The sequence below is a fragment of the Pleurodeles waltl genome, chromosome 5 (assembly GCF_031143425.1).
Source record: "Pleurodeles waltl isolate 20211129_DDA chromosome 5, aPleWal1.hap1.20221129, whole genome shotgun sequence".
In the NCBI taxonomy this organism is placed as follows: domain Eukaryota; kingdom Metazoa; phylum Chordata; class Amphibia; order Caudata; family Salamandridae; genus Pleurodeles; species Pleurodeles waltl.
In genome coordinates, this window is record NC_090444.1 from 522,198,948 (window position 1) to 522,217,913 (window position 18,966).

Here is an 18,966-nt window from a genome sequence, read left to right on the forward strand (position 1 = left end):
GCCCCTGGGGCAAAGCGCGCTGCAAGGAGCACCCCCGTGGCACCCCCGACTTCCACTTTGGGCCTGTTCTCACCACCGCGAGCCAGGGAGAAGAGATGATCGACTGCCAATTGGGCAGGGAAGGGAGCAGGCCAGCCCGAGGACGCGAGCAGCCCGGTGAAGCTCCAGTAGCCGTCCCCAGGAGGAGCACAGCTCGCCAGAGGGAGGTGGGTGACTCCCTCTTCCTGTGGCAGCCAACGCTCTCGAGCGGCTGCAAGCAGTGTGTATATCCTCGCACAGGGACCCCAAAGGCAAGGTCTCCTACAGAGGAGAAGAATGGGGCTCCAGAGGGCCCTGTGAAAGAGGGAGAACGCCCCCGTTGTGGAAAAACATGGCCTCCTCAAGTGTGAGGAGCAGTGCGTGCCCCTGACACAGGCCGGATCAGTGAGGCCCCCGGCCTGCCCACACTTGTCCCAGTAAAGGGTATTCACCGGATTCCCTGTCCCGAGGAGAACATGGGCTCATGCCCGACCATGATGGGGCTGCAGTTTACTGCCTCTTTCATCAGATAACAGTGAGAAGGCATTTACATTGATGTCCTGGCATTTCCTTTGTGTAATGTGTTTTCTAGGACAGGTGCACTACTGATAACGTAGTTACTGTGACCCTACCTTTATGGTGATATGTTTCACGACTTGCCATATGTTTTCTGATGTTCCTTTTATGGGCATTTATGATAATGTTATGACGTGCGTTATTTTAGTAATGGTTTCCCGACTACTGCGTATGTTACAGAATAACGAGTAACCTGTTTGTTATATGTGACTACTTGTGATTTTGCAGAGTAACCATACCATGTAATGTTCTGGCAACTGCTAGGGTAGCAGGGTATTACTGACCTGTTGTGTTTGGTCTAATGATGTTTGTACAATACAATTTATTTTTACATAACTTGGTGTTTTCCTTTTTGGTGGGAATAGTGCATCACGTGTGTTGTGTGTTGTGCAAACGCTTTAGACATTGCCTCTGGGATAGGCTTGACTGCTCATGCCAAGCTACGATGGGGGTGAGCAGGGGTTATCTTGGGTGTGTAACTTCTTCACCATGACTAGAGTGGGTGGGTTCTGCCTAGCATACCCTAGCCAGCCAGAAACCTAATTTCTAACGTTAATATACAATCAATTCAAGCTCAACAATAAATTTAAACACCATGACCCATGTGGCCACGGAATAACTCCAATCAATAAAACGTTTCAAAGCTTTATCATATAGCCCCAAAGCCAAAGTCACATAAATAAAGTGCAAAATCAAACTTTAAAAGTGAATAAACACCATAGATTGACAAAATTTATGAAACAAGTTTAATCTCCTAAACATCAACACCATTAATCATTCAAGAAGAAGAATGGATATTGATAAAGACACAATTTGTGAAACAGAAGCATTCTATGAATCAGACTGTGAATACATTAGTCAAATCAGATTAGAAATTGTTTTAAAAATCAGGATTTGGACTTATGTTATCCTTACTGCTAACCAGATTGGGACAAACATGTGCTTTAGCTTTCAGTCTCCAGGTCTCAGTGTACCAAAATCAAGGTTATTGGGAAACATGTCTTACACATTGAACAATGGGACCCTTTACTATTCATGAGAAACAACCTAATGGAAAAAGTAATGTTAGAGAAAAATAAATGATTCATCACTTTCACATGACTGCAAATATGAAATCTTCAGGCCTTGTTATGCTAACACAATAATTATAATGCATAAATATTGGTATTAATAAAACACAAGTAATATGCAAACTTGTAAGTTCAGCATTAATAATATATCATCATAGTGTAAAAACATTTCAATAATAATTGCACTCTTTGTTAAAGCATTACAATAAGTATGACAGAGTAGTGTATTTCTTTTTCTGCATACATAACTTTATTCTGATAAATCACATTAAACATTATAAATCAAATTAATTTCACTACTAACAGCTACTCTAATAATTAAAAAGTATACTTCATCATTATTTTAATTCAATTAGCACATTGTGCGTTCTGGTAGGCATAATGTCCACCACAAAATAAAACATTAGCACTTTTAAAATACCTGCTTTTTTGGGGGCGTGGCCAAGATGGCAGCGTGAGCGGACGCGTTGGTCCGAACTCCGCCACCTAGGCCCTGGATTTGCTTCCCGACCCCGATCGGGAGGGCCTGTGAGGCCGGCCGGGATGCCTGGAGTTGTGGGGCACCGGGGGCCCGAGCCTTAAGGACGCACGCGGCCGATCGGCTGTGCGCGTGGGGCCGCGTGTCTTGGGCCAGCGTTGGCAGCCAGTGAGTGCGGCAGCCAACGGCCCGCGCCGGGCGGTGCGCCTTGAGACCTGCTGGGTGTCTGCGGGGGTGCGGCGGCGCCCTTAACGGTTTTATGGACCAGGTGGTGGCGGGCTCTCATATATGGAAGGAGCCTTGGCTTCGGCGTCGGCACAGGGCTGGAGGTCTTTATTCTTCCCCGGTCACGGGAACAACGTTACGCGTATGGGACGCAGTGGCTTGCCGTTTAGGGCTGACTTCTTTCCCGTCTCCGATGACCCCCATAGGCGCGAATCCTGACTTCGAGCCTGGACTCCCTTTGGAAGGCCTGAGACGTTGGTACGAAGGGGGCTGTAGGAGGGTAGGAAGTCTTTTTGATGGACAAGGGGTGTTGTCCTTTGACCAGATGAGAGAGGCCTATGGCCTGGTGGAGGCGGATTGGCTGATGTATTATCAGGTTCGGCACTGGGCTCTCTTGCCGGCGAACAGAGCTCTAATAGATAGGCCTCTTACGCCATTTGAGAAATGGCTGTTCCTAAAGAATTTCAGAACTTTATCGGCTTCTGCAAGGGGAGAGCCGCCCGCCTAAGTCAAGGGGACAGTTGAGATGGGAGAGGGAGCTGGAGAGAGAATTCTCAGATGAGGAATGGGACAGCATATTCTATAGAATACACCACACAGCATATAATGCAGCAGGGACAGAGACATCATATAAAGTTGCTTCATACTGGTACTACACTCCAGCGCGGATCCATGCATGGGACCATGATAAGTCGGACCTTTGCTGGAGGGGGTGTGGAGCTACAGGCACACTTGTGCATTTGCTTTGGCATTGCCCCAAGCTACATCGTTACTGGGAAAACATTATAGATGATATTGATAAAGCGTTCCAGGTTAAGATTCCGAGACTCCCATCGTACATTTTATTGGGGCTGCCCAATCCCCTTACCTTTCCTTTACGATCTCTAAAAGGGAGGCAGATGGTCCTAGCACTTAACGCAGCGCTGCAGCTGATTATAGCTCTCTGGGGTACAGATAGGGTCCCGACGCGTATCTGATGGCTTCAGAAGCTGTGGTTTATCCTTGCCATGGAGAAACTCACACTAGCCTCCCAGAAGCGGATAGGAGATCTGAGTGTGTTGTGGAAGCCGTTCCTTCGGATCCTCTCCGCAGAATTTACTGAGCTGACATGCCCGACCTACCTGAGAGTCTTGAGGCTGATTTGAATTCTTGGTCAGAGTGCTGTGGGGGAGGTTGCTGGGTGGGGAGCTGAGCTTGGACGATGCAAGGGGTAGAGGAGTGGAGAGACAGGAGGATGACATGGTTTCTCGGAGGGAAACATTGTTGATGTGTTTTCGTTTATATGTTTGTGTGGTTCTCATCTGCGGGACTAGCACCCTGGAAGACTATTGGACACTGCCAGTGGGCACATGGCTCAGCAAGGAGAGGACTAGCTGGGTGGTTCCTCTGGGCATGGTTTGGGATTTATGGGAGGGACCTTTGTATGAAAATTCGGAATTGCTACTGTGCTGATACATTTCATCTCATGTCCCGCGATGAGCTGTGTTTTGTATGTTTATATTTTCAAAACAATAAACAGATTTGATCCATAAAATACCTGCTTTTTCTTTAAGTTAGGCTTTTAAAATGTGGATATAAATGTCAACTTATGCTGACGTCTGGGTCACTTAAAGCACTACTAAAATGTGTGTGCCAACAAAATCGATATTGCTACAGAATTTATACTTATTCCCTATATGCCATTAGGGGTTATCTCTATTATATTCACATGAAAGAAAACATAACCTAACATATTAATTGAAAGTAGAAGGCCATGCAGCTGTCTTATACAGCATGTGGATTTTGTGGTGATAATTGTCAGTTGTCTAGTTAATAATCCAGAGTGTTCAAGGTCCATTTTCGATTTGTTCAATTCAACTTGTCTTTGGTTGTCCAAGATAGAAGGCTTTAGCATGGAGCATGTCTTTTGCCATGCATCCCAATTTGTTTGCTCTGGACATATGGTATTTTGACCTTTGGTATAGCTGAAAATTGCTGATCATGCAAACATGCTCTGCTTTAAAAAGAGAACTGTTTTTAGTTTAAAGTTGCCATACCTGCCGCTTTTTTTAATCAACTATGTGCAAACGCTTTTGTATAGTTGCACAAAGCCCAGACTTTGGGCTTCACAGTGAGGCAGTTCTCATCCATCTAAAACATAACAGCCAATGCAAAAATCACATGGGGCAAGTCTAAGGTGGATCTATTCTATGCGTTGCTTCTTTGTGGGTGTAACAGGGCCAGACTTTAGAGAGGTTTGCAAAAGGAATGGTATGAGCATGAGGGAACAAAATCCCACTGTGTTGGATTTCTGTGGTGAAATTGCCTGTGAAATAACGTTTTCCTCAACACATATCTCGAAATCAGCAGAGAAAGTTATTTGGGATTTGGGTTTGTTATTCCTTGAAGCAAACACCGACTCTCAGACTGATATTAATATTCTCAGTAGGGAGCTGATTCGAACATATTTTTCTCTGCTTGCTGCACTGAAAAAACCCTAACTGCTTTACAGAGGTCTGGGGGAGATTAGTCTCCATTTTTCCATGCTTCTCTAACCTGAAGGTTACTTGGAAGCCCTAGTAGTTAGCTAGTGAAGTTTGCTTGTCCCTTTTGAAACTTCACTCCTGTGGTTGGAAAGTGAAGAAGGTCCTGTATCAGATAAACCGTAGGGCCAGTTGCAACTGGATATTTCTTCTACCTGGTCCTGCGACAAATCTCGCTTCTGTCTCAAGAGTGCAGAAGGTCATGTTGACAAAATAACTAGTGTTGTCAGAGACAAATCACAGGAAACAGTAGTAAATTAAACTGCATATTCAAACTGATGTTTGCACTTTACTCAAGCATTAGTATGTGTGGAAACAATCCTGATTGTTTGGAGGTTTTGTTTGTGACCAGAGCCTAAAGGTATAGAACATTTTCAAATTTTAGGACTTTCACAGAGCTGAGACTATGTACCAAGTATACCCAAAAAGATGCACCTTTGGCACCTTGTGGACCCTTTTGGTCCCAAAGAAAGGATAGGGATGTCCGTGTAGGGAGAATTATGGTCCAGCATGTCAGTCTCCCTATATCTAACCAGAACTCTCTTGGACGTGCTGTTCCAAGAAAGTAGACTCAGAACTACCAACTAAGCAGGAGTCTGAAAGGTCCCCTAACACATCAAAGTTACAGCAACAATAGCCCTCACCCACCCATAGGTGACATGCTTCATCATCGGTCCATGCTCCTCGTCAGGCCAGCACTGTAATGTCTGATGGGCCCTTCTAGGGGGCTCTTTGCCAGAGATATTTTGTAGAATTAGTTGCCAGTAATGAGTGGGTGTGAGAGGGGCTGAAAAAAATATATGCATAAATTTGACTTTGGGTACCAAAAATACTATCTTTAATGAAAAAGGGTACCTATGTCAAGGTTAAAAACAAAGGACAAGGGAAAGTCAGAGTATAGTGGTCTGATCCCCTAACAAAATTGGGATAATCTCACTCCCCCTTAATTTGAGGATTTAAATCCAACAACAATCCATGTGTAGGGAATCCTTACACTACATATAAATTGATCTTGGTCGACATGTTTCTCGCATAAACTCAGTCTCTGGGATCTAGTGGCGATTCATCAGGACCTATCTCAAAGCCTAACCCTCACTATGAAAGTAAAAATACTCTATATTAATGTGATGTGTAACAAATAAATAGTATCTCATACTGATGATGTATCCTTCAATGTCAGGGAACCTATAAGGAATATTAACAGAGACCAAATTCCAATAATATCAGTATTAAAAAGTATATTCTTGTGTACATGTACATTCCCATACTACCAAGTGTGATGAGTGTACTATTAATGTCCAAGCAATATCCATGCATAGTTTTCATTTAAGAGAGTGAAATCCAACTGTATAGTGCAGACAAACTAGGGTGGAGGGGTGGGGGGCAAGAGATATAGCACCCTGAGTAATTCTTACCCTCCTAGATCAGGTACTGGTGCCCCTTGGAGATCACTTAGATGCTGGCTGCTCCTCTATTAGGGTAATCTGGTAAGTATAAATCAATAGAGGGACCATTCATTAACATCTAAAGCTCTCTTTCTGTATCTGGTTAAAACCAGATCTGATCTGCCTTTACAAACTCTAGGGATGTTCTGCAACTGGGTCCCTACTAGTGCTAGACTGGGTCCCCAATGTGATGCCCGATGCCTGTGCTAGAAAACCGGTGAGACCTCTACAGATGCTACAAAATGGACTGCTCGTCCACCTCTAGTCTTCTATGTGCATGGTGTCAACTTAGCCACCTTGCTACTAAATATAGTAAATACAGCCAATGCAAAAACATTTAACGAGAGACATCTACTAAAGTCTCCATTCAATTCTAAAAGGGGTGTTCGCTGTGACTGGTAAAAAGTATTGTTTACTATAAAGTATCTCAAATATCATATGATCTATCTACTACTAAGGGATGGGGTGAAGGAACTAACTTATGGCTCCGGCATCATGTTGGGCCAGCATCCCCAATTCCCATAAAAGCACCTTATGTGGGTGTGGCTGCCTCTAGGTGAATATCCTTGGCTGTGGTTTGCTAATCTTAGTGTTAATCTCTTATGGTTCTAATGGTATCAGTGACAGTGTATTATTATACATATTAGTGTTGTGAACAAATTAAGTGACAGCCCCCACTAAGGTCATCAAATTGTCCATATAGCTCTCCGAATATACAGGGGCCAATCACTTGTAGGTTCCCCATGATGATAAATTAGTTCACAGTTGGAGATGGTCTCCATTTGCCCAGTATCAACTTCATACGAATTCTGCTCATTGGTATGTACATAAAACGTAATACGACAGCTCCCACCAAGTGATTAATGCGTATAACGAACAACAGAGAAGCTGTCTCTGTCCTATATTCCAACAAAATCCACAGTAAGTTAGTTATGCTTTGCGGGTCGAATACACTGTGCCATCGTTTTTGCTTACAGGTTATGACTGCTTCCCGCCAAGTACCTTATAGCGTATCGGGAAAACAAGAGACACCATCCCTTTGGTCACCACTTGACTGGCAGTACCGGGCACCGGGAGTTTTTCCCGGGAGACTGGAAGGGTGGTGGTCGGTTTTGTTGCTCCAGGGTCGATTTTGGTACCGGGGCCAGTTTTGCAGCAGTGTTGCAAAATTGCCCCCCCCCCCCCCCCCCCCCCCGTTACAAAGTCAGGAGGCCACCACTCACTGTGTCATTTGCCAGCCTCCTGGAGGTATGGCATGATGTCAGGGCCAGCTTGAATGATGATTTTATTACATAACGCAGAGGATCCTATTATGCTCACTTTTCTTGCATTTATTTGAATAACAGCTAAGATAAACTACAGCTCCCAGTTGTTGCTCCTTAGTTAGTACACTATAAAATGCTGCCGTAAAGAGAAAATAACCAATCACGTAAAGGTAATAATACAAATGTTGTGACTGGGAGACACAATTCCTCTTTTCTTGCTGAAGCAGTTAAGCATATTGAAACAACAGTACTATAATCATTACAAAAGAAAAGGCCAAAATAAGAGTAAACAAGTTCTTAAAATAGTTCACAATACAGAGAATCTGAGGGTTGCTATTCAAGTCATTATAAGCCATATGTTTCCTCTTGAAAGAGGTGCTGGAGAAAAGGGAAAAATGATGAAATTCCACAGTATGTTGCAAATGAGGTTCATTTTTAAGACGTCTGATTAGTGGACACTTTGGAACCTATAGAGAATTAAAGGGAGGGTCAGAACATGTGCAGAGGGATAATGCTCGCCTCCGTCTCTTTAATAAAATCAAGACTTTCTTTCACTAAAGCTAAGAAAATCTCAATTTTATTAGAAGACCAAGAGGCTCCCATTATGCTTGTTTAAACCATAGCAACAATAGTATTAGCAACAAGAGAAACAGGCTTGCAATAAACTGTTTGAAAAGTCGAAACATATGTCAAGTCAGCAGATTTGAGAACGTCATATAGACTCGCTCTAGCAGAAAAGGGTTTAGATGTCATAGCACCCCTGGTAGAGTGGGCTCTAAAAATTCAAATATTATTGCCCACTAAACTCATGATCCATTTAACCCAACGTGCTGAGGTAGGAAAAGTAACAGGATTGTGGGGAGACCTGAAAGAAATAAGGAGTTTAGGATCCAATGACTTTCTGAAATCTTTTTTTTTTTTTAATATATTCCCTTAAGCAACTTCCAATACACATTTTTGGTTGATCAGGAAAGTAAGGATAGAACACAGATCTTATCTATAAGTTAAAGCCCGAACCTCCAACCTATAATCAGTGGCTGGCTCAAATACTCTCTGTGTCACCTGGAGATTAGCTTGTATGCACTTAAGGGTCAAGCCCATAGAAAGAGAGGAGTGAAAATATGGGCCCCATTATCCCAGTGGCAAATGAGAATGTAGGTATGCAATGAATGTGAAAACCCCCATAATATAATGATTGTGCTGTGTGTTTCAACTTTATGAATTGTTTTGTTTTTCAATATTTACAAAGAGTTGGCTCTTAGGTGCCCTAATGTGCGCATTTTTTTAAAAAGCAAAAAAAAATTACAACAAAAATCAAATATAGCAGTCATTTTGGTGGTCACCATATCAAGTCTTTTAGCTTTGTCAGGAGCTCACCACATTAAAATATATGGCAGGTCTGTTGGCTTAGTGAAGGGTCACTACATGGCAAGAACCACAATCACGTGTGTGAGATCACCATCATCCCAATGGAATCAACAGACATATTTAAATGACAATCATCATGAGTTAGATATGCATTACAATAGTTTTCAATTATGATTGCCTACAAAGCTTTAAATAAAGTTGTAAATATACAAATAACCTGTCTCAAGATTCTTTCTTCACACCCTCAGGTCACCAAATGTGCCCGAATGACCAACCACTAATGGTATCCACACTTCTGAGCTGAAACACAAGAAATTCTGAGTCTGGGAATGCTTGAATAATGTTGAAAAGTCTCCCCAGGCCATGTGTCCAAAGATCTGAGAAACACAGGGTGAGATCATTAAACTCACTCCTGGGGTGCTGCTGCACTTCTTGCACCCCACACAATAAGCTGTTTCAGGAAAACTATTGCCAACGTTGTTAAGTTCTTCTCTGAGCAAAAACAATTCCCCTTTTCCTTGTACCCACGTTGGTTGCAGCAGCGTCCTTACTCCCGGTGGCTCTTTTGCGGAGGCTGTTCTTAGAACTTGCTTCTTCAGGTTTAACTGCCACTCAAGATGGTGGACACAAATCCTTGTGAGATCATCGCTCTAGTGTTTCTACCTTAGTCTCGTGCTGAAGCTTCCCTCCAGCTGTTTCTCTCTGGGAGCCCTGTACTTCCACTGTCATCCTGAGGAGAATGAGAAGTGTTCCTGAGGCGCTTCGTTTCATAGAGAATTCTTCCAGTTTTGAGTAATTAATTATTTTTCTTGTTGCGGTGTGCACACCAGCTAAATTTTCCCTTTTGAAGAAGCTTAATGTTTTCCTTCTTCCAACAAATGGCTATCTGCTTTCTGAAGAGAATTCATTTTGGCTTAACATAACTTCAAGCAACTGCAGTAAGGAATCTTTTTGTATGATTTCCAGACTTGCCAATATATATTTGTACATATATATTCAAGAACTCTTTGCTTTGCAGACCTGTCAGTCTTAGAGACAAACCTCAGTGCTCAGACTAATACCTAGAGACTGTGATTGAGAAAACTGAAACTTGAGAAGGAGTTTTCGTTTCCTGTAAAAGACATTAGTAGTTTGTATTTTTGTGAACGTTTGAACTGTTCTCCAGGGAACCTTGGAAACCTCTGACTGCTGTAGAAAAGAAGATATTAAGTTAACATTGTTCTCTTAGAGAGAGGCTAGTCTCTCAAACAATCCAGGTTAGGAGAATGATAGAATTGGGTGAATGTGAATGGCTGAACAGTTGACTGTGCAGTAGGAATGTACTTATCTGTTCTCTTATCACCCGACTGCAGGTCCTTCCTTTAAAGAAATCCCAATAAGAAGAAAGGTGCAGGTTTTCAGAGACACACACTGAATATCCTATCTTCAAGTGGGAAATACAGGCTGGAACTGGATCTGGAGGTGGTCTCTCTTTTTCTGTTCCCATTCCCCTCCCCCCACTAGCGGATGCAGGGTTCAGATAATCAGTTTAAGTCTGAGCACACATCTGTTGGAGGGAGTTGGGTAAAAGGCATCTGCTCCTGTGGAAGTTTGATTTAATGGGTAATCTTCTGACAAGCTGGGTAAAATTGGAGGTGTCCCTTCCCCCAATTGGAGCAGGACAAAATGCAAGAATATGGTCCCTGGGGGACGTTATGGGGTGCTCCAGACAGCAGAAAATGCATATTTTATTGGCTGGTGTGTCCGTCTTGGTAATTTTATGGCTTTATCACATCGGGCTAGCTTTTTTTTTTCTTTTTTTTTTTTTAGTTATGGTGTGCGCCAGTCACACCCGGTGCATCCATAGCTGCTTTCCACATTGGGGCAGTGTGGGTAGCCCACTCCCTTACTGTCCATTTCCCCACCACGTTCATGCAGGTGGGCTTTTGACTTCTCCTGGCCACAGGGAGAGCAGGAGCCAGCACACAAGGGATCATGGAGGAGCGTGCTCCCCCTCCACCACACCCCACCCCCTCTGCCTGGGGATGGAGTCTTGGAGCCAAATGCATGTTGGATATAGTTCCATATACAGGGGACCTAAATGGAGAAGCTTTTTTGCACCACTTCATCTCTAGTCTGATAGTGTCATAGCTGTGGGAGTGCTAAAAGTCACTGGAGATGTTGAGCTTCTCAGCTAGATTGGCGGGTTGCCAGTTGAGATGGCTCCTAGGATAATTATCCTGGTTTTGACATGGTGTGGTCCGGCAAGGTAGTCATTAAAGCACCATTTAGGTGGAAGGAAATGTGGTCATATTTCTTTGGACCCTTGATGACAGCCTGAATCACTAATTAAATGAAAGTACAATCTTTCCAGTATTAGAATTGTCTTTGGCTAGCACTTGACTAAATGTCACTGGTAGGTAAGTGAGTAAGTATTAGTATTTATATAGTGCAAGTAGCAAAGCACTATATATTACAAAGGGCGTTGGGAGATAATCTTGTAGACTGTGTGCATCAAGTGAGGATTACACAAATACATTTCATACATCGTTTAATCTCCCTCTGCTCAAAACGAGTTAAGTAATCTGCCCAAAATAACACGCTGTTGAGCCATTCACAAAGACCAGGATTCAAACCTGGACTTCCGGTTTCCAAGGTTGGGAGCTCTAGTCAGTAGGTCACCTCTCCTCCCAGTGTTGCCCTTGTTACAGAAATGTCCTATAATCAGCATACATGTGAACAACAGTATTACAGTGCAATCCAGGGGTCATTACTCAAAGCTAAGAATGAATGTGCGCTACTAAATGCACATTTTAATATCTCTAAATAAAGAACAGAAAATGAGCAAAGGGGAACTGATTTGGGTAGTTTAGAATTGGCAACTCTAAGTTGCGAGCAATAGGGTGTATAAAATAGTAGTATTCTGAGAAACCCAAAGTTCACACAACCAGGGTTGTTTGGTGGTGTCAGTCTGTAATTTTAGGAGTTAGTGTAGCATAAGACCGGTGACTTTGCTTGTTGGTGCTTTGCAGATGGTTGTAATAATGAAGTTCCTGTACTGACCCATCTATAACAAGGCTCAAATCTTACAACAACACCTCAACACTGGACTGTGTGTTAAATACCAAACTCCTCTCTGACCAACTTCCAGACTTTTCAATAATACAGCAGCAGTCCAGCGATCATCTTCCACTAACTGCGTTGATATCTCAGCATTCAGCCCCCACATTCGAAGCATTCTGGGCTCCCCCACTAGGGAAGAAATTCACACACTCATATGAAGAGTGAAATGGAATAAAATAGACACCTTGTGCCCGGCAAAATGGAAAAGCAATTGGCAGTCGGAGAACACCGACAGTCCTGGTGGAGATACATTCTTACCATGGCCATCAATAGCAGCAGCTTTGGACCATCTGCTTCAAGAGACACCAACCAACACGTATCCAGCGATCAAGGAAAAGGAGTGCTGCCAGCAACAATGATACAGCGCAAGATGAAAAAGAGGAAAAGAACCTTGAGGCAGGCCACCCCACTCTATAAACGAAAGGGGACTGAGGAGCTCTGCCATAAATGTGCAATAGCTAGAAAACTGCACAACAGGGTTGTATGGCAGCACAAACAACGACAGAAAGACTTGCAATTGCTACATGTCTGCAGTCTCCTAAAACAAAAAAATGCTCAAGCTCACCCAAAATACAACAACTGCTAAACTGTACATAGACCAAGGCCTAAAACAAAGATGTGTCCTTTCGTCCATACGTTTAAACCTGTGTACCCTGACCTAGGAAACTTTTTTAAATCGGCAAATCTGCTCGTTCCTAAAATCGGGCAGGAACTTTTGTTATTGCTGCAGTATGCTGACGACATGATCCTAATGGATCACATGAAAGTGGGATTGCAGAGAGCCCTGGATGCACTGAATGCTTATAACATCACCAGTAAATTAGTGGCAAACTGCAAGAAGGCAAATGTTGTTACATTTGGCCGCTATCCCAATAAACACGAGCCACAGTGGAGATTGGACAACCTTAAAATAAGGACCGCCTCTAACTTCAACTACCTGGGGGGGTGGTTTGTGAGCAACAGCAAGCCCAAGCTACACATCACCCGGACAGAGGTTAGGGGCAGGTCTGTGACCTACGCCTTGTGCAAACACCAGAACTTGACATTACTCCTTAAACAGGAAACAAATGGGAGCACCCTGCCTCACATACTTCACTCCACTCTGCACAGTCCAATCCTGGGGGCCATCTGGAAGGTAATACTTTCCGTCTGTTACGGACAATTAGCCTTTCTGGGAGCCTTAGTGGACACTATGGAAGGGGTGCAATGCCTCCCCTACAAGCGCATCTTTCAAATCCCTACATGCGGTCACAACTCCTCAAGTTTGGTTTGACCAAACAGTTCTTTGAGAACTGGGCAGCCATAGTCCAGTACAACAAAAAAGTTTGAGCATCATCTGCAAACACAGTGAAAGCACATTCTTGTGAATGTGAAGAACTCTTGGTTGAAATACCTTATAGCAGCCTGCTCTAAACTAAACCTGGCCACAGACAACAGGGAAAACATTGTAAACCACCCCATGTCTCTAAAACCTGCCCTGAAAAAACAAGTTAGGCTACTATCCATGCAGAAATACCTTAGTTCTATTGAAGCATCTAACAGTAACATCCTGGTCACACTGAACCCACCTACATAGAGAAAAGCATTGTAAAACATATTTAAACTGTGATTGAAAAAAGCCAATTCTTAAGCAGATTCTATTTGCAGGACTCATGGCTCTTCCAATTAAAGGCTTAAATGGGAGCTGGAAGTCACTGGTAAACACCGGTGCATGCAGGCTATGTCGATTACAAGAGGAATCCTTGGCTCATCTGATCTGCATATGCTCGGCCCTCTCAAATGCACGGCACACTTGTATAAAGCCTCTCTTTCTAAAATATGGTGTACACACCTGCAGCAAGGCACAATAACTCCTTTTTCATCTGGAAACGCCAGCAGAGCTGGCAAGATTTGCCAAATTCATTGAGTTAGCTCAACAGCTGCTAAATTGATCAGTCTGAACCCAGGTGGGCGTATTAAAATCACTACTCCATGGGACAAACAGCACTCTGCACTTTAACCTACGTCGCAAACCTGAAGGGCCTAGTTCTCAGCAAAATCACCTCAGGTCTCTGTCATCTAACCGAAAGTGAGGCAGGGATCAAGTTCACACTTAGCGCTCTGCACTTTAGTGGCTCTGTGCACCATGATGCCCGCTTGTAAAATTCATATGCATTGCCCACGCTCCTAACTTTTGGCACACTGCACTTTTGACCTTGCATGCCCGAAATTGTTGCGACTAGAGGCACAGTTTGTTGGACTCCTCTGACACCCCTGTCACTTGTTGGTACTCTAGCCTTGTAGCATCCCTGTGCTCCCGGCCATCTTTCAGGTAATTTAAAAGCACTGACTGTGGTTCGCATTAGCACTCTGCACTCTAGTGACTCCGTGCTCTTTGCTGGTGATCACATTAAAGTTGCCTTTAAAGAACTGAAATTATAGAGCTGGTTTACTTTGACAGGGCTTCAGAGCAGCAGCGAGAGGTAAACATTTAGTCACCCCTTCCTCAATCAATGAAGGATCTTGAGTCGGATCACTTTACAGATCGGATCTGGAAGACTATTTTCCCAAATCAGGCTTCTCCTATCCCACGTGCATTTAGGCAGCACCTCAAAATCAACCTCTTCAAGGTGCAGCGAGCCACCCTTAAAAATCCAAGCACCAGAACCGGGAAAAATCCTTACTGTTACTTCACCTTACAACATTTTAAATCATCCACCATTCACTTTCTTGTTCCGTGTGCTTTTGCTTCCCAGCTAGCTTTGCACTATATACATACCAATACTTACATATGTACATTTCTCCTTCAGCAATCTTCTGAAATTACATCTATCATTAGCAGCTTTTCTACTCATCTGTTCATATGCAATTGCAAGTTTCATTTGTACTGTAGAAGTTCCAGATCGGCCAACACACTGTAATCAAAATGTTCTGCCTCACTTTCTATCCATCACCCTAAATTGCAAAGAGCAGTTAAATCTGTCATCATCCTTGATTGCCAGCATCCCACTGACATGTTCAAGTTGCTTTGCAATCTTTCTGCAGTTACTGAGCCTACGGCTTGGTGATCATTGTAATAAGAAAAGGGAGAATACGTATTTAGCCGATCCAGAGGAATGTGCACAAATGGGGACTTTAAACTGATGTGGATACATATGCTGGGTGTCTGAATTTAAACGTGTTACACAACAGGAAAATCACCCATTAAAATCTCTGTGGCTTTTTGCTAATGAGGAATTGGGCCAGTGTCACTTTGTGTTAAAACAAATTGTGCTGAAACAAATTAAAATGAGTAAGTCCTGGACTGTATGAAGTGACGCTGTTTTGCTCAAAGAGTAGTCTGGACATGGTTGGATAATATGTTCGTATTCTTTGGTCATTATCCTTGTAGCTACGTGTAATAATAGGCTTACTAAAAGCATGGCAGCATCCCAGTAGATGAGTTCCTGTAGTCCGTAAGGGGATGGAAGGAGCTGATGCTACACTTCGACATTAACACCAGCCACTGACCAGACAGGACCCCAAGGACACGTGGATAGAAGGAGGTTTTGTGTGCATCGCACCACTGTGTATAATATGGGGGAGATTTGGGGACATCAGATAAACTGATAAGGAGGTGAAATAGTATGTTGCATGTGGCTTCCATAGGAAACCGTTAAGCCTTTATTGTGAATAATTGGATGGGAATCGGGTTATTCACTGCAGTGATGTCACAACTGTGGTTCACCAAAGTGGGTAACCAATGTTGTGACGTCACAAGGGGAAGAGCTTGTCTTCTCTTTGTCCCACTACCTCACCTAAATCTCCAAAGGCCTGAGCGCGGCAGTGAAATGATGGGTGGTGATCTCCCCTGCATTCTCCCACCTCTCCAGGGTGTCCACAGACCTCAGAGGAGATGGGAGAATCGGGGCGGTGGTGTTCCTTTGCCCACTATACTCTCCCCTGCCAGCACATTTCTCTACAGACCTGCTCATACAGAGCCACCGTCTGTACGTCATCTTTCCACTCTGTGTAATAGTGGAAAGTGCTGCTTTGGGCTTTAGAAGGGAGGGGTAAGATGTGATAGTGTAGAGGCTAGTGGGGTGGTTTGGAGTAGGCCAGGTACCTGTTTTTGGTTGGGAGGGTGAGACTCAGGGGGACAAGTATTTTTGTTTTTGTTTTTTGGGGATGGACGGGGAAGGTTTTTTCAAAGTGTATCAGAGGTGAGTGGTAGAAGGCCAAGTATTTATTTGTCCTTTGGCAACCTGGTGGAGGTGAGTGGCAGGGGGCCAGGTATTTATTCTTTAATGTGGGGGAGGGTGATTGTGGAGGGTGGTGAGTGGCAGAAGTCCTTTATTTATTTACATGTTCTATAATGATGCTTCTGTTACTCATCTGCATACATGTTGGAAGCAGGTAAAGATGATCTGAGCGGGCCATATACAACATCAATTTATAAATGGTAAACATGAGTAACAGGGAACTTTTTCACCTCATGGTTCTCAGTGACATCACAGACAATTCGTGCTTTTCTCTCGTTATCTATGAGATGTAACTAAGAACCACTTGGCGGAAAGCATTTCTGTTGTTTAGTTACCCATCTAAAATGATGTATTTGTAGATGGAGCAGGGGCATCTGACCCTGAAGTTAACACACTGGGTACAGCGATTTGGCCCATTGAGAAATCCAAAATGGACGTTCTTCTATGGGATAACGAATACAGATAGAAGGTCTGATTTGCCATAGATTGGTACGAAGGAAATGGTGGAGCTCAGGGTGGGGTTGAGGGTCATCTGTGAAGAAAACGGAGTGACAAATACCACCACAACAATCATACCATCCAATTAAAGAGATAAATAGAAGCAGACAAACTGGAGTAACAAACATCTGAAGCTAAAAGAAAATGCACCTATAACAAAGTTACCAATGTGTCTACTTTTATTTTGTTGTGACAGTATGACCTCGAAAAGGGCAAGTAGGCCGACTCAGTTTTACCCTAATAGTTCAGAGGTGCTGCTTTTTGATAATCTGTGCCAAATCCCGACTACCCACGCTTTCTACTGGTATATTTCTATGACCTTTAGGTTAAATTGTAATGATTAATGTAACCCCTTCTTTTATTAGAGGTGCGCCTACTTGTTGAAAATAGAGATACGCATTCGGCTCAAAACATTCTGCTTTCCTGAATGTGTTGCATTTTCATATTCGATACTTTTACTGAACAAAATGTTTATACGATTTGATGTCTGCATCTCTATTTCACACCAGTGTAATTTTTATCTCTGTCTTACATCCAGTGGAAAACTCCAATTGAGTATGTTTAGAATTTGTATTATACCCACTGATGTGTTGCGCTCATTATAGATTACAGGTGTAAAACCTGTAAATTGAGGGGCAGATTTAAAAGCCCCTAGTGCCCCCTTGCGCCACATTAGCTTAATTTTTTTATGCTAATGTGGCCCAACGAGGCCAATATCGATGCCCCAAATTTACAAAGTGACGCAATGCATGTATTGCGCCACTTTTTAACCATTTGCCCTATATTATGCCTGCGCCATGCTTAATGTATGCAAAGGTGGTGTCCCCCCATTGGGGGGGGGGAGGGCTAAAAAATAGCGCAAAGAAGTCTAAGAGATTTCTTTGCGTAATTTTTCAGCACTTTTAACGCCCGCTCAGAGCAGGCGTTAAAAGGAGGCACACCATTGTTTATAATGAGCCTCAATGGGTTATGCAGGATTAGCGTCAAAAATGTTGGCACTAATCCTGCAAAGCTCTGAAATAGCGTCAAAAATTCTGATGCTAGTTCCCTAACTACCGCCATGGTGCTTTGTATCTTAGATACGGCGCACACATGGTGGTGTTAGGGGGTGGCGCAAAAAAAGTGGCGCTGCACTACGTGAGGTGCAGCGCCACTTTTCTTAAATCTGTCCCTGAGAATCTCTAAATCAACAATATAAAAATAAAGTTGTTAAAAAAAAAAATTACATATGTTCTGTGTAACTTAGAACGCTCTGGTGATTGGAAAGCATTTGTAAACTTATGTGCTGTTTAAATCTAACCTTCGCTTTTTTCGTTTGTGTTTTTTTCTCAGATTGTCCATCTCAATGAGAAATTTGAAATTGTTTCATTGGTCGGGACGCTGAATGAGACGGCCCATCTGCATATATCCCTGTCCGACAAGGACGGCAAGACTCTGGGAGGGCACGTCATTGGCGACCTGGAAGTCTTCACCACGGCCGAGATAGTGATTGGTGAATGCAGCAGTCTGCAATTCACCCGGGAGATGGATGAGCGTACGGGCTTTCCTGAACTTGTCATTAGCACTCGCCCTGGAAATGCTTAGAAGCCACTGCCCTGTAAATTATGTGCCATTTAAAAAAAAAAAACAGTGGATTAAATAAATTGGGCAGGGGCATGCCTTTTCTCGCTTTTTTACTTCAGTTTATTGATTCGGCCATTTTGACCACACGGAGCCGAATCAATTCTGTATGAGATGGATGAAGCTAAATAATTTATTTCTGACTCTCGAAATGGCTTTTCATTAATTTGCCGTTTGCCTGCGTTTGTTTGCCCAGTACGCGATGCATCTTAGCTTCCTCCAAGTATTATGCAAGGTGCACTCTAGGGATTTTTCTCGATTGACTGGTAGTGAGGGGTGACTAGTAGGTGTTTTGGACGCAAGGGGGAAAGAGAGGGGAGGGGTTTAATGAATGCGCCATGTTTGCTCATCTTTACTCGGTCGCTTATTACTCACTAATTGGGCAGGACAGCTCAAACAAGCACAGAGGAGCAGTTGTCACACGAGCGTGACATGGGTGTCAAGAAGCAGCCAGAGATGGTAGTACTGCCTGGCCTAGGCCCCCACCCCCACCCCTTGCTACTTATTGGCTGGAAGCCTAGCACACATTCTCCTGAAAGCGTAGTCCTTGTTAGCCAGA

At 43.4% G+C, this 18,966-nt stretch overlaps 1 protein-coding gene across 3 annotated transcripts in view; it reads left to right on the forward strand.

Annotated features, from left to right (window-relative positions):
* The window catches only part of LOC138295807 (bifunctional protein GlmU-like), a 355,648-nt gene extending 337,201 nt beyond the window's left edge, over positions 1-18,447 (forward strand). For all 3 annotated transcript variants that reach the window (XM_069234348.1, XM_069234349.1, XM_069234350.1), the window contains one exon: positions 18,120-18,447. In XM_069234348.1, the coding sequence (XP_069090449.1) occupies positions 18,120-18,371 (252 nt within the window). In that variant the 3' untranslated portion in view covers positions 18,372-18,447. The remainder of the gene's footprint in view (positions 1-18,119) is intronic.
* Positions 18,448-18,966: the final 519 nt, after the last annotated feature.